General features: G+C 44.6%; 2 protein-coding genes across 8 annotated transcripts; one reads left to right on the top strand and one right to left on the bottom strand.

The window, feature by feature from the left end:
• Positions 1–943: 943 nt before the first annotated feature.
• On the bottom strand, positions 944–18,545 carry fam120c (family with sequence similarity 120 member C). 4 transcript variants are annotated; one of them, XM_088356619.1, is made up of 17 exons: positions 17,044–18,545; positions 15,107–15,353; positions 14,898–14,980; positions 13,425–13,553; positions 12,646–12,748; positions 12,463–12,536; positions 11,603–11,877; positions 10,917–11,079; positions 10,758–10,841; positions 10,500–10,671; positions 9,306–9,555; positions 8,216–8,330; positions 7,932–8,141; positions 7,604–7,841; positions 7,388–7,523; positions 6,268–6,331; positions 944–6,150 (listed from the first exon to the last, which is right to left on the bottom strand). In XM_088356619.1, the coding sequence occupies exons 1-17, from the start codon at positions 17,563–17,565 to the stop codon at positions 5,896–5,898; spliced, it is 3,120 nt and encodes a 1,039-aa protein (XP_088212745.1). In that variant the 5' UTR covers positions 17,566–18,545; the 3' UTR covers positions 944–5,895. The 4 variants fall into 4 exon arrangements, with proteins under 4 accessions (XP_088212745.1, XP_088212725.1, XP_088212735.1 ...); XM_088356599.1 differs by having other exon boundaries at positions 10,470–10,671; XM_088356609.1 differs by having other exon boundaries at positions 11,603–11,880.
• Positions 18,546–20,484: 1,939 nt separating this feature from the next.
• Positions 20,485–23,499, top strand: LOC148401906 (vasopressin V2 receptor-like). Of its 4 annotated transcripts, none has more exons than XM_088356657.1 (6): positions 20,485–20,577; positions 21,651–21,912; positions 21,986–22,231; positions 22,384–22,530; positions 22,615–22,858; positions 22,942–23,499. In XM_088356657.1, exons 2-6 carry the CDS (start codon positions 21,652–21,654, stop codon positions 23,421–23,423), a joined length of 1,380 nt encoding a protein of 459 aa, XP_088212783.1. In that variant the 5' UTR covers positions 20,485–20,577; position 21,651; the 3' UTR covers positions 23,424–23,499. The 4 variants fall into 4 exon arrangements, with proteins under 4 accessions (XP_088212783.1, XP_088212773.1, XP_088212801.1 ...); XM_088356666.1 differs by lacking the exon at positions 20,485–20,577 and having other exon boundaries at positions 21,547–21,912; positions 22,942–23,157; positions 23,221–23,499; XM_088356647.1 differs by lacking the exon at positions 20,485–20,577 and having other exon boundaries at positions 21,546–21,912.
• The last annotated feature ends 51 nt before the right edge of the window (positions 23,500–23,550 follow it).

The following is a 23,550-nucleotide window of genomic DNA, read 5'->3' on the forward strand; positions in this document are numbered from 1 at the left end:
TTTTAGTTTATATTTTATTGTTTTTATATTGGCTTTTATCTTCACTTTTTTGATTTGGGCAGTTTTGGTCCTCCCTCTGGCTGACTAGTATAGAGTAGCATAATCTCTAACAAAAGAATTTCTTTTTAGCATTCTTGTCTGCCACCTTGTCATTCCCATACTTCCACTATGTGTGATGGAACCCACACAAATGCAACACTAACCCAAAAGCTTTGCAATCTATGCTCCAACTTCATATTATGCACACAATGTCTTCTCTTGACCTTGATGACCCATTTTGAAGGAGCAATCTGAGGAGACAGCCACCACCGCACTTTTTGCTGCGACTGGCTGGCAACCAGTTCAGGGTGTTGTCTGCATTTGGGAAAATGTCAGCTGGAATAGGCTCCAGCATACCAGGTGACCCCAAACAGGATAAGAAGATGGAAAAGTAATTTTTACAAGTTATTTTTCTAATTCCATATTTAATAATGAAATATTTAAAACATCTATTTGATTATTTTGTGTTGCATTTAATTATTCAATGGCACATTTATTTGTTTGACTCATTCAATTCCATATTTAATTGACCAAAACATTTCATTAGTGACATTTTTAAGTAAATATTTCATGGTGTATTTAATTTTGGCACTTTTGGTCCCCCATACTTTTTGTGATGTGGACAGGCTGAGATAGGAGGGGAAAAAAACACGAAGTGAACTCGCACAGTGGGCAGGCCAGTTTGTCGCACATCTCATCTCAAACGGGCCCTTAAATTGTTAGATTCTTTTAGTGGCGTGCATTTTTGTGCTGACATTTTTACATCTAGACTTATTTTAGGACACGCCAATGTTCAGCTTGCAAGTGCAGTATTTTCCATTATCCACATACATTATATGTTACACATTTGAATAATATTCTTGATTAAACATGATTTCCCCCATAAATAAAACTGGGCACACCATTTTTTTTACTAAAAGAATAAATTTTATTTCAGCACTGTAAGTCATTTCCCAACCAGTACAAACATGACTGCCATGGTTGTCTCTTTCTGAACCATTTCTCCTCCCCTCCATCTGTGAGATCAGACCACCAACACCCAGACAAAAAAAAATGTCACTGACTCTTTCTTCCCCTCTCTCATCTTTCCACAAACAGTCTGGTGCTTCCATAATGCTAACAATGATGACAAATGATACCAACCATAATTATAACAGCAATAATGATGATGATGATGATAATATCTCTCGAACAATAATATCATGGATATATTTGAACCCTTTTTTGCTGCACGGGTAGTTTTGGCGGGTGGTCCTGGGTACTGACGTGTATGCTGAAGGCATGTTTGAACAACGTGGCAGCAAATGCTCACAATGATCAAAAGGAGCACCTCTGCAGGGGGAAGGGCAGAATTGGGGGGAGGACAGGGCGCTTGGCCTTATGATTAATATGAAGTTTGGAAGGCTGCTGAGGGGGGAGTGGCAGTGTAGAGACAAACAGATAATTTATCCAATTGGGACAAAATGCTCCGAGAATCTCGCAAATAGATCATAACGGGTACAAACAAGACGAGCGCACATTCGGTTCCACATTCAAACACATTAATACATAAATGTTTTACGCCAACACTGCGCAGCACTTTCTTTCCCCGGGATTTGAGCTGCTCTAACATTGGAATACTAACGAGTTGGGCGCGCCTGCACCATTTGGAAAGTCGGTCAAGTTAGCCTTGCCAAACAATAGCCGAGATTTTTGGTAACAATTTTTTCCCTTACTGGTAATACATCTCATTTTTGTTCTACGTGGAATATCTCAAAATTGAAACAGTCTCCACAATCTTAGGATCATTTTGATAGGCACACTCCAGCTACTGATGAGTTCAAATTGATTTGAAATTCACTCCAACAACGTTACAAATAAATCCAGGGGAAAGAAAAAGCGATGCCAACGACCAGAATAGTCAAGTGGCTACGCAATGGTTGGCAAAGCCGCAATGTGAAACGAGCGAGTGCAGACACTCTTGTCGGCCTGGCGCTGGCCATTCATACTTTTCCTTCCTGTTTGTGTCTCCATGACAACCGAGGTCTACAGCCACATTTACCTCACAGTCTTGTCACAAATCACACAGGCTGTAATGTCATTATACATACACATCATCATACTCGCTGGCCTATAACCTTAGGGCAAGCTGTTTGAGGGGGAGGTGGGGATAGACGACGTGGGCTCAGGGGGACACTAAGTGTACTTTGGTTCTCAGGTGAGACGTTCCGCTGCTTTGTGCAAGGGCGCAGAGTTCATCTTAGATCGACCACAAAATTATCATCAGGGATATTATGAAAATCAACAGTGCAGACGATGGTTCTCAATCGGTAGCGGGCAATATTTACTTACGTACATTAACGGTGAAAGTGTCTAAAGATGCCATATAAAGGTGAGGAAAATCGCAAATATAACAGTTCAAATCTCTAGGTTGGCTAAGCGTATTTTCAGTACTAACTGAAGCGATGGTAGAAGGATTAGACGATGTAACAACATTAAAATAGTAAGAAAAACACATTTGCACAACTGAATTTAATTTTTTTCGGATTTTTTTTTCAAACTCTGGCTAGATACATACAGAAACTGATTATTAACGTTAATATAACCTTTACTGTTAGTTGGGTTGATTAAGGGGCAGGGCAGCCTAGAGAGAAAAGAGAAAGGCGGCCAATACAAATCATCCTAGGGCTACAGGACAAGCGAGGAGGTCTGGGAAGGGGAAAACAGAGAAATTCAGGACAGTTTATATCATGAGGTGTGTGTGCGTGCGTGAACTAAGGTGACATTGTGGTCCCCGCAAAGCAATCACTGACTAGCTGTGGGACAAACCATTTTAAATTTGGACATAAAAACCTTGGTTGAATTGCAACGTTTTTGTCAAGATGTACACCTGAGTGCATTTGTGTCCCAAGAGTTAAAAGAGTTGGAAGGACAATATTACGAGGCTGAAAGAATCCTTCCACAAAAGACATTTTTTAAAAAAAACTGCATAAAAGTCATTAGTTTAAATGTGTGTACACGTATGCAACAAAATTTGTTTTAATTTCGTGACATGGACCAAATAATCTTGTTGCTTCGTGGGGACCAAAACGTGTGTGCGTGTGTTTGTGTGTGCTGAGGAAGATAAAGAGCAGAAAAGAAAAGTATTGGTTGAGGAGGGGACATTGTCAAAGCAGGGGAGGGAAGGGGTGACTGAGTTAGCGAGCATAAAAAAAAAAAAAAGAAAATTCAATAATTAAATCTCCATTGAACAAAAACAGACATGGACTAAAGAGGGCCAATACATGATGTATTGTGTTGCTGTTTGATCCATACTAGCTACTGTATAACTCAGGGTTATTTAACATCTACATATGTGTGCGCGAGTGTGTGTTGTGTGTGCCTGCCGGAACCTGCAACGTGTATTTTTCATGTGTCCATGCAAAGGAGAGTGTAAGGGATTCCGAGTCAGTCGCATGTGTTACTCCAATGAACTGACAAGCACTCCACTGGCAACTGAAACAGCACAAATATATCACGTCAGCACGAAAGCAGAGAGAGAATGCTGCTGGTAACAAACACAACTGAATATTTGTTTGTCCAACGTGTGTGTGTGTGTGTGTCTGTGTGCATTGTATGCGCACTTGTGGCGAGCAAATCGGTAGAGGGCATCATATAGCAGATCATTCTCTGACGCATGGCCGTCCTCTAACACGTAATGTACTATTGCAATACATGTCCTAATGTCAAAATAGTTGAAAGCAGTTAAGTATGCGACTCCCAAGGAGTCTCGAAGTCGAGCGTTTCGCCCAGTGGAGCTATATTCTTTAGCCTAACCATAATGTCTTGGGTGTTTAAATCCATTGACGTGGTCACCTATGAAAACGTACGGCGCTCGTTGCAGCGCTGATCATTTCCTTTCAATTGGTGTTCGAGAGGCGAGTGCGGCCCCTGCGGCGTGACCGGCGCTCGTGGCCGGCCGCTCGGCATCTCACTGTGATGGTTGCGTTGGTAACAAGGGGGATGTCTGACGCGACTACATTGACACTTAGACACACTCATGTTTGATTCCTTCAAAACGGCATCTATCCATGTCAATTTTGCGGCGCGCAAAAGAGCGCAAGTCATCAACGTAGTACGAAAATAAGGTGCTTTCTTGTTGACCTGCCTTTTAGTCTGTGATGAGCACTCGCGGATGCTCTCGGTTCGATGTCTACTGCTCTCAAACACGCAGTTCTGTAAATATAACTTGTATTTCCGTTATCGTATGAAACCTACTGTGGGGGACTTCCGCTTCTATACAAACGTTAAGTGCTCAAACAAAACCGTTCATTAGCGGAGTCTCCGAACGTGAGCGGGAAACTCGGGTAGGGGTTGATTGGGGGGAGAGGGGGGGCACTCTGACGTGTTCCCACCCACGAAGCCTTGGACTTGCACCTTTAGGGCAGGAAAGTGCATTCTATTGGTCTAAAGTGACACGCTGGAGCTCTCAGCGTTTCTTAACAGCCACCCGAGGATGGCGGGATCTTTGAGGCTACGCCGGCTTACCATGTTTTTTTTTTGTTTTGTTTTTTAACATTGCTCGGCTAGCCGCGTTCAAATACGCTTTGGACATGACTGTTCTGAAAGTGACGACGATTCCCGGGAGAGAAGAATCGGACTTCAAAAGTTATTTAATGAACATTTTAGGCCACTTTGCAGAGTAGACTTGGAACTTTCCAATATCTGCTAAGCAGCAGTCTTTTTTTTTTTTGGCCTGGAACTCTCGGTAGGTGCCTCGAGGTGTTTGACTTGTCAGTCACCTGGCAGAGGACCATCCAGTGTGGTTTTAAATCTTGAAAACAAAGTGCCTCTTTGTCTGGAACCACTCTGTACACATTCTGACGTCTTTCAAATAGATCTCTACCTTTAAATGTAGTTCTCTGTCATCATTAACATTTACTTAGGTGCGTGTAGCCCATACACGGTCAATTCGTCGCAATCTGGGGCTTCTGTTAGAAAAAAAAAATTACATTTAAATACAACATCAAGTGCTTTTGTTGGGATAATACAATCAAAGCTTTTGGGAGGAAGGGGCAGGAGGGTGGGCAATATAATATAATGCACTTTTTTGGAGGAGCGGGGAAAAACCTTGCATACGTAGGGGATTAAGGTGCGTAAATTCATGGGATTTCTTAGCACAGCTAAACGCTAGGCTATGCTACATAGCTCAAAGTATAAGAGCATCCTAATTAATGGCGTCGCACAAGTGCTCCGGTGATCCACTGAGAAAGGAGCTCGGGAATATTTTGCCAATGTGGCTTTCTATCAGGCCGGACACACAAGTCACTTTATCCAGTTGGACTCTTTCAATCACTGAAGGTCTCGCGGAAGTCAAACCTCACGCGAGACAACGATTACAAACCGCACTGACACGTGGCTACCGAACGTGGTGAACAAACCGTCACCTTGGGAACCACATCAGATCGGTGACCGTCGACGCCAAATGCAACCTCTGTGGTGTGCAGAGTTTCTAACAACATAAAAAAGTATAATATAAAGGTAGCCATATTGGAGAGGGGGCTCGCTTACGTGGCGGCGGTGGTGATGGGGGCGGAACTTCTTTGAGTTTGTGTGCAGGGAGGAGAGGCTATTTTTGGAGGGGCGGGGTGCTTACAGACTCATGGAGAAAATCTCTCAACAAAAACAACAATATAAAACCACGAGAAACTAAAAATGGGATTTAACTGTTGTGACAGCCAACTGTTTGGACGCATCACACGGAGCAGCAGATCATACGAGACAGATGCCCACGGCTGCTTCCTGCTCCGTGTGATGACGTGACAGTTAGTGGGCGGGGCTACAAAGACGGGGAAAGGCAGTCAAACACACTCTCTGAGGACGCCATCCGTCTCTTCATCACTCTTCCTTCTGTAGCGCTCCGTCTGACGGGCAGTCGTCAAGGCAACAAGGGGTCTCCGCTTGCACCCCCTCTGATTGGTTGTCTCTGCTGGCTAAGGCACACTGGATTGGCTGGGCCAGGGAGGCCAGCTCCAAGGGCTGCCCGATGGCTGCTGCTGAGTTTCCATTCAACTGCCGAGTTGTGACCTCTGGCGCTGAACCCGCCTCCTCTAAGGGCTTCGGGGGACTGTTGGATGGAGGGGGCGATGATGTCTGGGGGGGGGGGGGGGGGGGGGGCGACGACGACACGAAGCGTTAGGACACGTTGCAATATCTGAGTGCTTTCTTTTGTTAGCCGGCGAAAAGCACAAAAGTGAAAAGTGGCCGTACCTGTGTTGTGTTGGCAGTTGCTTTTTTCCCTCCCCTTAGCTTTGCAGGGATATCTTTACCCCTCCTGTGGTGAGCAAACAGACAAGACTTTAGCATGGCGGTGAGAAACTCACTGGAGTTCAAGGGGCACATTCAGCCCAACTTGATGTCAACTGGGCCAGTCCAGTATTAGTTTTAGCCTAATCCACTACACATGCCAATAATTCCAAAATGTATTAGTACATTCTGAAAATGTCAACATTTCTTAATATCTTGTCGCAAACAAAACAAGAAACGTCTTAATGAGTGCAATTTCAACTAGATTATGAAATGATAGTTTCCATCACACAGATCACAGTGGATCTACAGTATGTACTGTAGTAAAACTAGAGGTCTAGAAATCACTTTAAACTAAAAAATGTCCACACCCATCTGAAAATGGCGATCACAACATACAAATTAACATGGGAATTTTTCTCCAAGAGGGTACAGCTATGCCCCTACCTTGTTAATGTAGACATCAAATTAAATCCAAGTTGTGGCAGTGCATGAAAAAAAGAAAGAAAAAGTGCTTGCATTCAATGATCAATAGCTGCGTGCAGAAGCAAAAGAACTGCAGACGCTCGCGTTGGGTAGTTTACTCTTGGTGCGTTCAATGACCACTCACATAGGAGGGCAACTCAAACTTCCATCAAAATACTCATTTAACGTGCCAAAAAGCAATGAGAACTTAGACCCACCAAAATCCGCACAGTGGGGAAGGGGATTAAAGTTTTTTTGACGGTAACTGCATTGGCACGACAGTTTTTCTTTTACTGCTAGACGACATGTAAACCCGCCAAGATTTTTGAAACAGAATATGTAAGCCTTTGGCAAAATTCTTACTATTACAATTAATTGTTTTCTCTATGGAACAAACACAGCACTAGATAAATTGAATGTGAAAATATAGTTTACTACTTGCATACATGCAAAAAAACAACAACATTGTGACTATATCAAAATATTGTATCAAAATTGCCCAAAGAGTAATACTCCATCTATCAATGTGTCGAATCATTAGGCCCTTTATCGATCAATATCTATTGTATTAGACAAAAACATACTGTTACGTCTCTACTTGCGAGCCAACAACACTCACCCTTTCCCGGCTCCGACTGAAACCACCTGCATGTTGAACCCCCCTCTACCACGGATGGGTTTGTTCCCGGCCCACTGGCCGACAACCATGCCGGCAATCTCCAACTTTCCTCCCTGAGGAGGAATTGACTGGATGCCTGTATAAATAAAGGGATGGTGATTGAGATACCTTCTTATGGTGTTTGTACAGCTCGTCAAAGTTCATGAATGCGCGTACCTGGGAAGGCCCTGGGTCTGTGCTGGGCAGGGTGATGCGGATGATGTGGGTGATGAGGAGGCATGCCACCCATGGGCCGAGGTGGGTAAAGGGGGGGCATGGGGTAGAAAGGGGGCACCATGGCAGGCGGCAAGAAGGCGGGAGGCGGAAGAGGTGGAGGCGGAGGAGGAGGACGAGACAGATTGATGCCCTCAAGTATGGCTTGACGCATCTTCTCCACCTTAGATACTAGCTCTTCCTGCCGAGAAGAACAAGGATGGACCCGTGTACTCATTAGCGGTCTTGTATGCCTCGAGACTGGGCGGAAGAATTTTGAGTAGGTCCATACCTGGCCTTCGCACATATCTAGCAGGGCAGCACGGTCACGGGTGGCGCGGGCCAATTTACTCTGGAACAGTTTGCCATCAAAGAAGCCCCAGGGACAGCAGTGCTCCCATGGCAGCGGCTGACCGCACACATCGTTGATGAAGAGCGCCGTGTCGACGCCGGCCATAAAGAGAGCAGCTAGCTGCACGCCGCGGGCATCCACCTTCTCCACCTGAAAGCCATAAAATAAGTGCTCAGACGGAACAGGCGGGGTGACGACTGGGAGTAAGGGAGGGGAGCACGTACCTTGAGCTCCTGTAGCTGGTCCGGTTCATAGAGCTGGTTGGAAACGGCCTGGGCCAAAAAGGCATCCAGCTCATTTCTCTGGAGGATCCTTCCTCCAGGCCACTGCATCATATACCTGGCAGACAAGGAAGGCTCATCAAATACACGATACAGAGGGGCCAGACTGCCTTGGGGGCAAATACTCTTTTTGTGAATACGTGGGATGTGAGTAACATGCAAGAGAGCCGCGTGAACAGACTGTTCCTAGTTTTGGCTGATGGCTCATGACGCTTTTGAATGCGGAGTCCAAACTACAAACCCAAGTCCAATGAAGTTTGAACATTGGCTTAAACATAAATAAAAACAGAAGACAATGATGTGGAAATCATGTTCAATCTATATTTAACCAAAAGCACTCCAAATATATTTTATGTTCAAACTGAAACCATGTGTTAGGTAAACTTGAGGGGTGTTTCCGTGAATGCAATGTTATAACAATAAACACGGATGCACAGTTTTCTTTACCACCAATACTGAATGTCTTTTGAGCCTAAGCAATGTAGTGAGCCATTAAGTATCATGCTCTCAAGGCACTTAGATTGGAAACAAATCCGTTTTGAAGGCTCCAGTAGCTGGGTTTCCATTACCACCTGAAATGCGCAAAATGCAAATTGCGCAATAGAAAACTGGTACAATACAATACATCTTTATTTTTATAGCGCTTTCACAACAGTTTTTGCCATAAGAGAGCACTTTAAACTAGAATAAAAAAAATCTGCATTCAGAAACTAAACAAGAGTAAGCCGTACTAAGATGACATTAACTTGGCGTATCGTGTTTGTGTGCGTCTCGACATAAATAGCACAAATGGAACACTATTAGAGCTTAGTGGGCAATTGAAACGGTCATGTAATTTAATCACCATTTGTTTTGATTAATGTACATATTTGCTATGGACGACTGGCTTATGAAGCGTTTGAAGTGCTCATTCAATGTTTTTAGGAAATTACTCAAAGATTGCAGCCACTTGTCACATTGTCACCCAACACATTGGAACTAAAGGTTACAAAAAAGGAGGCAAATAATTCTACGAAAACAAGCAGCTTCCTACCTGAGCACGCAGCACATGAGCAGCAGATGCTGCGGGACTTGCGCCGGGTTGAGGAGGGCTGGGCAGTCGGAGCGGAGGCAAGCCAGGAAGGCTCGAGTTCTCCTGGAGCGGTCCTCGCTGGCGCGACCCAACCACAAGCGGCGTAGGTTCGGGCAGGTCCACTCCCGGAAACATAGAGCTGGGACCAATTCAGGAGTCAGAGCCGACTTTGCTTTACCGCAACTCCACTCTTTGACAATCACTGGAGGAACTGAAACATTGCAATGGATTCAGTTAGTGGCTTCTCTTAAGATTGGCCCATTTTACAAGCAACACTTTCACTACACATTCGCTTTTAGCATTTTTTCGACAAATATTTTTAGACCCACAAAACAGACTCTTCTTTCACGGGTAAAAAATAATGTGATTCTACCATTTCTGTTCAGGACTAATGAGCAGTAGAACAGAGCTTAAAGTAGAAACACTTAAAGTAGAAAGTAAGTGTTTTTGACAAAAAGCAGCTGTTTCTAACCTAAACAAATGGTGAAAATGGGCATTTATTGAAAAGAAAACTATCATCCAGAACAGTGACTTTGATACTAGTATTTTTTTTTTTTTGTAAAAACCTCAGCCATCTCAAAAGTAGTGTGGTGTGGTTTCATTCAATAAACCCGCTAAAACAACATCTGGGAATAGCCTTCGATGGCAGTACATTTACAGTTGTTCATAGTATAGCCATATATTTGAAAAGAGCGAAAAAGATTCTTTAAAATATGTATTTATACATCAGCAATGGTTAATGGTTTTCACTGGTATTGAAGTCTCGCTAGGTCTTGTGAAATCAGCTGCCGATAAATAGAAAAAAAACTTTGGCTACGTTCACACCGCAAGGTATTCTGCCTGCAAAATTTCGATTTTTTTTTTCGGGTAGATCTTTTTATGTAGTCGCCGACATTCAACAACCAAATCAGACGTGTGATGTGAATGACACGAGGCCGTGAAGTGATATGCACGGCAGTAAGACACTTCTCTGTATGTTCTCAATTGGCCTCATTTACCAACTGTATGATCACGTTTTTGAATAAATAAAGCAGCAAAACCTCACAACTGGAAAAAAATGAGAATTGACCTGCAGTATGAACATAGCCTTTGACACAACTTTGAGAACACTTCGTTGTATGCCACCTCCAAATACTTGACAATCCCAGCCCCAACCTTCCAAGGGAGCTCTTTTGCGGAGGGCGAGTCTTTCAAGCCGGCGGTGCGTTTCGGCCAAACTGAAGAGGACACCGTAGGCATATTGTCTGGCGGCACGGAATAGCAAAGAGGCAGGAGGCAGCTCAGAGTTACACTCGTCCTCGATACAAACTGGCATTTTCATCTCTCCCTGGAGGCGAGAAGAAAGACCAGCTGTTAAACGGGACACGACAAGGTCAAATGGCACTCGGCGGCAGAAGCTGAGCAGAACTTTACCTTGGTCAAAATGTGGTAAATCTGTGGGTACATCAGCCCTCTTCTGTGTCTGTGTTCAGCTACACGAAGAACCTCAGCACTAACCTAAAAAAAACCAGTCTGCGTTTTCTCTTGGCAAATTCAGATCCCATATTCTGAAAAAGTGTTCTTAAGACAAACCTGAGGCAGAGGGGGTGTGGTTATGTCCATGTGACTGCGAGTCGCCATAGACAGCAGTGACGGAATGCTTGAGCTGCTCCCGTTGCCTTGGGAACCGTCTCCGGAGGCCGAGCCCTCTCTTCCGGCAGGATCCTCCCATCGTGACGACTTGTCTGTCAAATGGCTGTCAAATAGAGAACAAGCCGTGTGAGAATGCTTAAACATTACAACCGTGCAAATAGTTTCGCTTTTGTAACTGTCAATATTTGTGTAACAGAGTCAACAACCGTTCCGGAAAGGCCTAAACTAACTTCCAGAGCTGCAAATCCATTAATCCAAAATTTGAACCTAAAAGCTCCTATCAGATGGCATGAGTTGTTCAAAATTTGCCCGGGCGTGGGCACTGAACTTTGTGGATGAGGATATGGAACAAATCAGAAATCAGCTCACAAATCAAGAGTGATATCAAAATTGAAAGTGAGTACTATCAAAACCGACAAGTGGAGCGAAATTGCTGCTTATGGCATGAAAAGGAACGTTGAGACTTGCACGTCTCCTTGCTGTGGCTAAGAACAAACTGCCAACTCGCTGAGACACCAAAACTCTGCTTGTGTTCAGTCAAAGTATGCGTCATGCAAATAACTCGCAGCGGAATGTGATGAGATGCATCCAAAGCACAGCAAACCCTCTTTTTGTCCCTCCCTTACTTTGCATTGTTGTCATTGGGTTCGTCTCCATCTGATGACGAGGAAGGTGACGGAGAAGGACCTGACTGAGCACCCGTGTGGTGATTGGGCAAACGTCCTCCACCCTGAGAGGAATCATATGGCGCCGACCAATCAGAAAAGCCCATCTTTCCCGTGGGTGAATCATTGCAGTCTTGAGATGGCGGTGGCGGGTTCTGGAACAAAGGGGCGGAGCCGGGTCCGAATGGAGCGTTTGCAAAAGGCGGTTTGAAGCCGGCCACCTGGGGAGGGGGGAACTGCTGGCAAGGAGAGAAAGACGCTAGTTAAAATCACTTAATGAATATCAATTGAGCACGTCCAATTCACTTACAAAAATAAATAAATAAAATACGCCTGCCGTAAATGAGCTACTACTTAGGTTCCATTTGCATTATTTAAGTGGAGTTTTTATTTAATTCAATTAAGTTATGCAAGTACATATACTGTTTGCATATACACTGTCTTGAACGAAAAAAAAAAAAGACGTTTTTTTACAGTTCAGTAACAGCAACCTTGGTTTCCACGGAGATTGCCTGGCTTTTCTTACCGTGACCATTCTTATGCTTTTTGCTGCTACCACCACTATGATTAGCCTTAGCTTTGTCAGCCATGCTAAATACAGCTTGCAAGGAAATGTGCAAATTTATCCGAGGTGTACTGCACACGCTGAGATGCTTCAAGAGACAAGTGCAAAAATGAGCTGGGAGCCGTGCGAGAGAGCCAGTAAAAACAGATCGAGAGGGACCTGTGCTTATGGAGCGGTGCTTCTCGATGGGGTTGTGGCAGAAAGAAATCAACCTCACACACACACATTACATACAAAATAAGAAAAAGAGATCTACCTGATTTTTTCCAGGATGCATCGGTCCCATGTGGCCAGAAGGTCCCCCAAATGGAGTGGGCCCAAACCCAGGCACTGAATACACACACAGTTATTAGGGATGGACCAAAAAAACTAGAAAGAGGCAACGGCTGTAATTGTGACTTCAATCTATCAGTCAATAAACCTGATCAATTTAACTCACAAATGAAAGTGGGAGGTCCCACGTTAGGCGATCGTGGTTTGGAGGCGGCTGAGAAATACTCCACGGCTTTCTTGAAGCGATCCACCTTGTCCTCCATGCGAGACTGGAAGGAGACACAGCAGCATGTTCAGTACTTGTTGAAAGGCTCAACACAATTATTTCACACTAGAAATGTGCACTTAAGTCTACATGAAGTTATTTGACTCGTGTCATCACATTGTTTGTTTGAGCCAACGAGTGGGAGAAACAGGAAATGGCGAGGTCAGTTAAAATATGACGCTGTTGCTCTGCCAAGTGTGAGCGCTGGCCGCAAATGTCATCCTCCGACGTGGGCGACCACAAAAACTGCGGCGGCGACGACAATCCATCATCATTAAACCCGTAGGGATCTAAGTTTGGTAAGAACTAGGACTGAGCCTTATTATGGCCCTTAAAATAAAATCGCAGATTTGATTTCTCACAAAAATACTAATTAATACATGATTCAAGCTTTATTTGACTTTTTTTTTCTTGCTTCTGGCATTTTCTACATTTCTCCTGTTACAAGCCTTTTAAAAATAGCTGAAAACTTTGGATTCTTTCATTTGACATCACGTGACACAAATACAAAGCAATCGGGTAACTTGAAGAGGTGTTACTGGAAAGATTCTGTGAATTTGTGTGAATTAAAAATGGAATGACTAGACAGCTGCACAATACACGACCATTTGGTGCTTTAGTCCATTTTCAATGATACAGTACGGATTCTTCAAGCATTTGGATGAACATGATGAACCCACCGGTGACTGTTTGAAGACATCTCTGGCGATGGTGTCCAGGTTCCCAAGGTCTTTGATGGAGGAGACATACTCTGACACAGCCTTGATGACCACTTCGCAGGGCGGCAGTACCAACTGATGGGCTCGCACCTGCAATGTTGTTCACAAGATTTATTGGCAGCAATTCATTTTCTAGGCTGAAATTAAAATGACAGACAGTGTAGGAGCTCTAAGTACTTTAGTAACTTTGGCTGCAAGCTGAATTCCTTTTTTTTTTTTTTTTTTGTGAGTTCACAAAAACACAAGAATACATCTTATCCCAAGCCCGCTGATTTTCTCCGAGGCAGCACGGGTGGAGCAGACTAATCACAAAGCAACAGTGTGTTTGGGGCGGGATATGCGTCTACGACGAAAACAAGAAGCACTGAGGCTGGGGGAAACAAACAAACCGCACAAGTGGACCAATGCATGGATGCTGCACGTGACTGGAAAAGAGGCTTGTTCTCTAGTTAACTTCTCGATATAGATTTCCGTTGCCGTGATTGGTCAAAACAAAAGTTTGGTCGGTTGCACAAGTTGTTACATCGCTCAATGAGCTTGAAGTATTGTACACAACTGTCGCACTTTTCCCGAGAAGATTACAGTGGAGCGCTCCCAGATTGATACTCCGTTGTGTGAGTCACAAATCAATCTGGCTTTTGCCAGTTTAGTAATTTAGTGTTGTCACTAACAAATCTTTTGTGAAAGAAAGACACTGCTTTTCAGGAAAATGACAGTGATAAGCACTCGTGTATAAATAACACTTAAGCTTGCCAGTATATTAACAATCTGGTGCCGGGCTCCCTTGTCAGGTCAAATGGCTCTCGCGGCCGTTTTGCCTGCTTCGATGGCCCGCAGTGGACGTCAGAACTCACAAAAGAATAAATAGAAAATGCAAAGTTAGTTGGAGAAGGTTTAACGTGCACTGAGACGTTTTATTCTTTATCTTTTTTCGTTTGAGGCACGAAAGTGACCACACGTTGGTTTTGGGTGTTGTAAATATGGTTTTAAAATTGTTAATTATAGTTTCAAATGTTTGTGCTAACCAAGTTTTGCGGGTGACTGTTTCCCCAGCCCTATAGTAATTTACATGGACAAAATGACAATAACAATGGCGGGAACTGAAAATGCTGAACAGAATGTTGTCTTCCTCAAAATGTTGGAAGCGGAGCATTGTACAAAATGTTGTTCTAACTTAACAATGGGCGAGTAACACAAGCACAGAGTGATGAATGAAATGAATGAGGTAAGATTTAAAACGAGCGTAATTACACTACTTGTGTCATTTACAGGACAGTAATACTTTACCATCCATCAGTAAAGGTGAATACACAATTATTAACTGTGATAATGAACATTTTCAGAGAACAGTTATTGCATGAGGCAAGATTAGCTTTGATAGATTTTCACGTTTGAAGCTCGTTTTTTCATGCACGACTTTCGGGGATACGCTACCTTTAGAGATGCTAGTGGGTGTTCTGGTCCCAGCAGACTCCAGTGGAAGGCAGCCAGGTCTTCATCAGGCAGAATATGATTTCCTTCACAAAGAAAAAAAAATGAAATGGCTCTCGTGTGAATGAACAACGTATAGGGACATGGCGGACGTAGGCGTGTGCGCTTCAGCGTGCATGATGGAAACATCGTTGGTGTGGGCCGCTCCTTACCCAGCAAAGCGGCGAAGCAGGGCAGATGCTGAGTCTTGAGCCCGAGCTGGCGGGCAGCTTCAGACAGCAGATACTGATGTGTGGTCAGGTTTTTGCCATTCCAGCTCAGTTTGAGTGCGTGCGAGGAGAAATAGGCAGGCACGTTGCACAGTGCAAACTCTGAATCCTGCGCAATCAAGCCGGCGAATCCGTAGTCCCTGTAGAGAGACAGCACTTCCTGGTGATGATCCTCCAAAGTCTGTACAACCTGCACAAAGAGCGAACAAAGTCAGCAGAACCTTTTTAAGCAGGTGTTTTTTTTAGGCGCACTCACCAGCAGATCACAATTTTCATTCAAGAGTTTCATTTGTAAGGCTTAATGCCACTATGTGTATATTAGGATTTGGCATCAGCGAGTACTCAAATGAAATGTAATCAGTCCAAAAATGTAGAATTGATACTTCCCTCAAGACATGAAAAGTGTCTATTCATACAAAAGAATGCCTGCAATGTCATGTAGAGGAAAGCCAATGCAAGGCAGATTAGCTATGAATTGTTACATGCAATAACGGAACTAAATACACAAATTTGTCACATGAGGAAATACATTGTCAATGTATCAAGAAAACAAAGTCTCTGAAAAGATGGACAGAGTTCAATTCAGTGACACTGTCAATAAGAGAGAGTAGCTTGCCCCAGACTTGTGAACTGCTTAAGGCGAGACTTAATCCCAAAATGGTTACACACAGAGACACGTGGTGCGGTGTGCAGTATCTATTTGGAGCTCTTTCGTCGATCAGCTGAGATGCAGAAGAACGTTGACATAGCTGAATAGTAAATTAGCTCCACTGTGTAATACAAAGTGAGAAAATGTACAACATCCTCTTCATATGAATCATCTGTCCCTCAAACTGCGGACATGCAAACAAAGCAGCAAACGCAACTGCTTAAAAAGTCAACACAGGTAAAACCCCATCATGGGTTTGAGTACATTAAATGTCACACATTTCAGTTCCTACTTCCTGACATCATTTATTTCAGTCGCAATGCACAAACATCAAACACCCAAGAGCCCTAAAATAATCACTTAAATTATTTTGGGATAAATCTTCTAGTAATGGGGGTATCTCAAATCCACAGATAACCCCAGCAGCCCATCTCCCACCTATTTCAGATTTCACAGGAAAGGCGCCCCACTAAAATGCAAGCGACAATGAGAAGGAATAAATCATTCCATGCCGACACTCAATATGTAAATGTGTGAAATACTCCAAATGAGCCAGTGCCCTATACAAAAGAAGACTATGCACTGAGCAATTCTTCAACAATGTATGCCAAGTTCATCGAGTTCATGCTATGCAATACATAAGCAAACCGAGTCAAGGACCGTTTTAATTTGTGATTAATTTGAAACCCAAGATGGCTCGATCCAAACACATTGGCTCCGAGGAAACATTTGTGCTCTGCTGACTGGCTACATTTATATATATATATATATTTTTTTTTTTTTTAAAGTGATGCTATGCATTTGACTGTTCCAAAAGTGGCCAAGAAGTTGTACACTTGCCAATGGTTTTGAAACGCAGAGCTACTTGGCTACTTCATGCCACGTAAAGGGTCACGACACTTTTGAAGCTGCTTCAGGTACATGTCAATTACAAATTGGTTATACCACAGGAGCAAATAACCACTATTTTAGCCATCGGTTAAACAACTCATCACTCATCAACTCAGTTGTGGATGAATTTTACAATTATTTGTTGCACCACTTGTGACAAATTCTCAAAACGGAGTTTGTGTATACAATGCAAAGTCTCTACTTTGACTTAAGCCAGCGATCTGTAATTGTAGTTGAGGGCAGAGTGGGAGTACCGATTCCTGCCAAATCAAGCAGAAGGGAGGAAAAAACACGTGCAAAAGAAAGTGCAAAGGAGCAGCGATACAACTAGGTAACTCACCCGCACTCGGAAGCGGAACATAGCGAGGCGGACGCAGTGGCTGAGGCAGGCCGGGGGCAGGAACCAAGCGCGGGGAGGCGGGGTGGCCTTGCCGCCGACGTGGTTGACGATGAGCTGCGCTGTCTGTCGCTGGCCCTGAGCTCGCCGCGCCCACTCAGGCCAGCGCTCCTTGCCCAGTGTCCCGTTGAACACCACCACGAGCTCCAGGCCGCCCTGGAACAGGCAGGCCTGCGAAAGTGCGGCCAGGTAGCCCAACATGGCATTCCACTGACCACCGCATACCCAGTCCGTCTGGTAGCCGCCATAGAGGCGTTGCAGGCCGGAGTCGGCGTCCACCAGGATCCTGGCGGGCGGGGGCGGGGGAGGCATGGGCCCGGGGTGGTGAGGGTGGTGCGGGTGTGGGTGATGGTGGGGGTGCGCGGGTTGGCGGGCCGCGGTCCGGACGAGCTTGAGCAAGTCTACGGGCACCGCGGCGCCGGGACAGCGCTTCTCCAGATACTCCTGGAAGCCCTGCACGCCCATGACGGTGGTGTTGAGCCTGTGCGTGTGTCCGGGAGCGGGCTCGGAATACGTTCGGTACGCCGTGGTTGGAACGGGATGAGGGGCGAGACGAGCTAGCTAACTGCGAGCTAACCGTCTGCCCAACGACTGAGTGACAAGTGGAGCGCTTTACCCACACCCGAATAGGTCAAGCGACCGATCATGCGCGAGCGCCGCCTGATCGTGGCGAAAAACTTACGTCCACTCCCCTCTACGAAACAAAAAAAAAAGATGTTTCTCCAATTTAGACGTGCGTGCTGAGCCTTGCGTCCATCTCTGTGGATTTTGGCGAGAGCCACAAGGCCAGTGGAGCTACAACGAGTTGGCAATTTGTTGTTCACTCCATCCGCAACATCGCCGGTACCCAAATACGCAGTCGCTCACGGTGGTGTCCAAAAAGTGCCCGATATGGACACTAAGTGAAGAAATGATCACGCGTGAAATGGATGCGATACTGCGCACTAGTTAGCAGGGCTGGACGGCCACTTCGCGGACATGTTGAAGCGAGCGGCTAGCGCGACTCTTTCAACTGACAGCGACAATATTTGCCACACAGTCAGCTCGAAAGCAAGTTCAAATTCCGCATTTGGGGAACGCGTTGAAATACTAAGCGCAATAAATGCCGTCGTGTGTCCGTGTTTTCTATTTGCCAAGTGTGTACGTGTGTGTGTGTGCACGCGCGCGCGTGCGTGTGGCTAGCTGCTGGCAGGGTCCCCGGCGTGATTTTGACGCGTCAACTCCCGACACAAGTCCGGGGCGGATCCGACGCGGAATGGGATGAATGTTTGACGGAATAAAAGAAAAAAAAGTAAAAGAAAAGAAAGCGAAAAGCCCGATTGTGCCTCCCTCGCTGTCGTCCACGCTCACGGCTCCATGTTGCGGAGGAGAAGCTCACTTCCAAGCGACAGCAGCCATCTTGCGACTTCCTCGCGGCCCAGCACAGTCGGAGAGAAGGCGGAGGAAGTGCAGGGAGGAGGCGCCACCACATGGGGCTCATGGGAAATGTAGTGCCACGGCCACATGGCCGCCGTTTCACATCAGGGGCTCGACCTCCACTTTAGAACTACAACTACCGACGCTAAGATAGCGACCGTTTCGATCGGACTTGCCAATAGGCGATTTCTCCAAAAAGTGTGCGGACTCGTCGTGAAATGAGCCAAATCACTTTATGTTAATTGATTAAGAAAATAAAATGTGCTCCACAAGTGTTCTTCCCATTATGTGAGGATTCTCAAATACTTTTTTCAAACCCATGTTTGCCAAATAACATGGACGCTCGATTGTTTTGCACATTTATGTATTGATGCGAAGGGGTTGTCTCCGTGTTGATTTCACCCACGAACACAAATAATGTGCAGTCGATCATCAGTCATTAACAGGTAGTATGGTTCGCTTCGGTCCATGTTGGCGTGTCTGTCTCCCCCCTTTGGTCATAAGCGGCACTGCTAGCCACGGTGGAGGAAAAGTGAGGCATCCAGTTGCGCCCCCATACTTATAAGTCTTATAAGTTCGTTGTTTGTATCTAGCAGCTAATATTTGCAACATTCATTTGTAAACATTTAAAGTATATGTGATGTTTCAAATTCCAAGATTCAATGACTATTAATTTGTTATGTATAAACTGAATGGCAGAACTTGAAAATGTTCATATTAAAATACTGTTGAAACACTTATATAAACTTATTTTTATTACTTTTTAAAAACTCTTAATGTCACCAACTTTTTTATTTAATCACATTTGTAAATTAAATAGTCCAATTACATTGTGGGAAGTCTGAATTTTCATCTGAAACACTAGTAACCGTGACAAAAAGGCAGAAAAAGCATTTTCAATACAATATTAGAAATAAATTATAATGCACTGAGATGCAATTTATGTTTATTTATAATGATGAGTTGTGAACTGTTGTTTCTTTTCATTTTCTATTACTTGCTGAAAAAGATAAACACTATTGTTACTGTTGCATGCTAGTGGAGTGATTTGTGTCAAAACTATTCACACAAATACAACCGCAATTCCCACATGTTTTTCAGATCCACAAATATGCTCGTACTTTAATGTGTTTTCGGATCCACTTGTTTGGGATTTCCCTATGTGCTTTTCCAATTCACAAATTATTAGTGATTTCCACATGTGTCATTCATTATTGTGTGTGCATTTATCATTTGTAAATATTCCGTTCTGTGTGTGAATTGTCCAATATGTCATTTAATTTGAAGTTTAAAAGCAGTTATTTCAAAAAGAAAAAGATTCTCATATTATTTTAGTTTTGATAAAGGGATGCCAAATTGAAATACAGCTTGTTTTCTCGTTTGTATGTTATTTTTAAATAAAGCTATTGAACCACAACTCAAAAACGGTCTGATTTTCATTAGTTATTTTTCACATATTTTTTAATCTACTTCTATTTCATGTCATTATTGTTTTGTCCCTTCTTTATTTGACAGAGGTGTGCCAATAAATTTCTCCGTTTGTAGTTTGCGTTCCACGTTGTCGCCCTCTCCTGGTCAGTTTGAGAAGTGCTGCCGGTGATAACAAGCGGGGATCCATTGCATTTGTGTCTCGTGCTTGATCATATTAGTAGTTAACATGGAAGTCACTTGATATAGTAAATTTAGTAATTTTACTAAATTTACTTGATATAGTAAATTTACTAATACACTGGTTCGAGAGGTTCACATCTTTGTGAACAAGTGCGTGAGGTAATGGTCTACGAGTTGATGGTTCCTCACCATACAGTTACAAGGAATTTAGGGATTTTATCATCTACGGTCCATAATATTATCCCCCCAAAAAATCAGGAGAAAATGTCGTCCAATATGTGTGCAAGTTAAAAGGGAGGGGAGAAGGGGTGAACAACATGGGTTGCCTGAGGTCACCATCAGTCCAAATCATGAGCATGAGCACACACACGCAGCATGATGCAGCCCGTGTGCACCAGATCAGGTTGTCCCGGCTTCCCGACGCACCTTTCACAGGACCCTGACTACGAGGTGAGTGTGTCTTCCTTTGCTTCTACTTCCCATTAACGCTTGACTTACATCTATAGTACAAAGATTTGGCACCTACAATTCTCTACTCCTCCTTGGACTAAACAAAAAAGTGTAATGAGATTGAAGGACTGAACCTGACTTGCTGATCTTGGAACGTGAAGCCAGTCAGCTGAGAACATGACCAAAAAAAGTAAATAAAACAGTCTCGCTCTTGAGATCCCTATTTGTATTGAATAGTACTTTTATATTCTGGTGGGCAGAAAAAGGTCCATGAATCAGCTCACAGTATGGCTGATTCTGGGTATGACAGTACTGGCAGTGTATGCGGAATCATGTAGGAAGCACAATTAGAAGATAATGGCTGTTTATGTGTTGATGCTGCGCTTCCGTGATCCCAATAATGACCGGACAATCGCAAATAAGAAACATGTTTACTCGGCTGTTTACACTCCAACACACAATCGCGGAGGCATGCGGAGAGGGCCCCTCCATCAAGTGGACACTTCTACGTGTCCCAAAGAAAGTCTCGGCTCTTCGAATCAAGTTACTAAAAACGCTCGCAAAACGTACTGGACTTTGTGGAAAAACTGAAGTTGAACCTAAAATGCAACACAATCTTGTTAGGTCAACGTAATTTGGAAACCTTTCACTGTCCAACTTTTTAATGTTTCAGTACTTTATGGACAACCAATACAATTCTTGGTTCGGTTAGCACTGGTATTAAAATAAGAGAAACAGAATTGGCATTTAAACATCATGAGACCAAAACAACACCAAACAAGGCAAAATGACCTCTTCAAGTACTGAACGACTGTTCAGGTTTATTTGCCTTCACCTGATGAATGACTTTATTTGTCAAGAAACCAAACTATTTTGGAACCTTCCCAAATAATACCCTGAGAATGACTTGTTTTGGACTTTTATTACTTACTGCATCTTCCGAAAGAACCAATAGTGCGAGGGAAAAGAACATTACTAAAGAACAATAAGAGGCACACCCAAAAGAGTGATTGATGGATGGTTGTTTGTAACACAATTTTACCTTCTTCTCACCATGATGACCTCTTCTCCAGCATGTTTGTCTCCATGGCAACAGACCCGGACCCACCCAACGCATGCAGGCACTCCTTGGGCAGCAACGACACGGAGTGGCAGCGTGACACTCTGCTGGCCGCAGCAGAGGTGACTGTGCTGACCGTCATCCTTGTTCTGGCATTGCTTGGCAACGGCCTGGTACTGGTCGTGCTGCTGCGGCGTAGCCGGCGCCGCCGCAACCCGCTGCATCAGTTCATGCTCAATCTCTGTTTGGCCGACCTGGTGGTGGCGCTCTTCCAGGTGACGCTCTCCTTTGCACGCCATGTCAGTACCATAAATTTAAAAGAGTTTAACAAGCCTGTATTGTGTGAAGGTGCTGCCGCAGCTGGTGTGGGACGCCTGGGGACTCTTTCCCGGTCCGGACTTCCTGTGTCGCTCTGTGAAGTACCTTCAAGTGCTCGGGATGTTTGCATCCTCTTACATGATCGTCGCCATGACGATAGATCGCCATTATGCCATCTGCTGCCCCCTGCTGGCACACCGCAGCTGGGCCACCCACAGATGGAACACCCTCATACTGCTGGCCTGGGGGCTGTCGTCATTACTCAGTGTACCACAGGTACATGCAAGGGATAAACAATCTGTGAATATGGTGATACTGTCAATCTACATGTGTTGCTTCCCCACTTGCGTTTTTAATGCCACGACTTTTGACATTTTCCCATTTGTATTAGCAATATGTCATTCTACATTCTTGTCTTCCTACTCCAGGTTTTCATTTTCTCCCGTTCAGAGGTGGCGCCAGGGGTGTACGAGTGCTGGGGCCACTTTGCCGAGTCGTGGGGCCTAAAGGCATACGTGACGTGGATGACATTAGCCGTGTTTGTCGTCCCTGTCCTCGTAATCATTGTGTGTCAAGTGAGTTGCTCAGGGGCCGAGCCGCAGAGAAAGATCATACGCACGAAAAATAGTCGTGGATGTCCTACTATCTTTTACCTTTAGGTGCGAATCTTCAAGGAGATCCGCAAGAATCTGTATCTGAAATCAGAGCACCGTGCGCTGTCTTCCTCGTTTCCTCCCTCCAGACGGGACAACCAGAGAGGACGAGGACGCGGACAGGGAGGAGGAAGGTCCAACTCTTCTCTTGATGCTCCACCAATCACTTTCAACAACATCGTACTCACCAGCCAGCATCCTGTCGGACATTTGCATCCTGACACACATACTCACATGGCTTTGCAAACAGGTAAGGGCAGCAACATACACATACACATAGAAATGTATGCTTCTTATTGTCTTTGAAAAAATACATTGAATTGTGCCTACCAGCGGACCGCCAACAGCCTGTAGTGCCTCCTACTGTCTGCACTGCACCAAAAGTCAAAGGCTCCACTTCCAGGGTAGCAGGAAGAGGAGAGGTGATGGCGGCCATGTCCAAGACAGTCAAGATGAGTGTGGTCATTGTGCTCGTCTACACGCTGTGCTGGGCCCCCTTCTTCAGTGTCCAGCTGTGGGCAGCCTGGGAACCCCACCCACCCAAGACTGGTGCATACTATTGGCTACACTTTTACACATACAGTAACTCACTGCATGTGTGTGTTTGGTTAGGGGCAACCTTCACGCTGCTGATGCTGCTGGCCAGCCTGAACTCGTGCAGCAACCCGTGGATCTACTCAGCTTTCTCGAGCAGCGTGTTACCTGAGCTACGTGGCGTGCTGCTGTTGCTGTTGCGCTGCGGCAAGGACGCAGAGCAGCGCAGAAGCTCCTTCCCCAATAACGACTCCACTGCCACGCACGCCTCCAACTATTGACGTCAACCATCGGATGCTCTTCGGCCACCTCAGTCACCCACCCCCACGTCTAGGTGAAGATTCAATAAATGTGATACTGAAGGACAGATTAGTTTTTCTTTTCCACATAGTTGCATTACAATGATAC

The sequence above is a fragment of the Syngnathus floridae genome, chromosome 2 (assembly GCF_059516105.1).
Source record: "Syngnathus floridae isolate MCC-2025c chromosome 2, RoL_Sflo_1.0, whole genome shotgun sequence".
Taxonomy (NCBI): domain Eukaryota; kingdom Metazoa; phylum Chordata; class Actinopteri; order Syngnathiformes; family Syngnathidae; genus Syngnathus; species Syngnathus floridae.

Bases quoted from the DNA above. Each gene is read 5' to 3' on its own strand.
- fam120c (XM_088356590.1), bottom strand. From the start codon at position 17,565: ATGGGCGTGCAGGGCTTCCAGGAGTATCTGGAGAAGCGCTGTCCCGGC. The intron at 10,672-10,757 runs GTAAAGTTCTGC...TCTCGCCTCCAG, and splicing joins TTTACCACATTTTGACCAAG to GGAGAGATGAAAATGCCAGT. The intron at 8,331-9,305 runs GTAGGAAGCTGC...CTTGTCTGCCAG, and splicing joins CTCATGTGCTGCGTGCTCAG to GTATATGATGCAGTGGCCTG.
- LOC148401906 (XM_088356647.1), top strand. From the start codon at position 21,595: ATGGTTGTTTGTAACACAATTTTACCTTCTTCTCACCATGATGACCTC. The intron at 22,232-22,383 runs GTACATGCAAGG...TTCCTACTCCAG, and splicing joins CATTACTCAGTGTACCACAG to GTTTTCATTTTCTCCCGTTC. The intron at 22,531-22,614 runs GTGAGTTGCTCA...TTTTACCTTTAG, and splicing joins TCGTAATCATTGTGTGTCAA to GTGCGAATCTTCAAGGAGAT.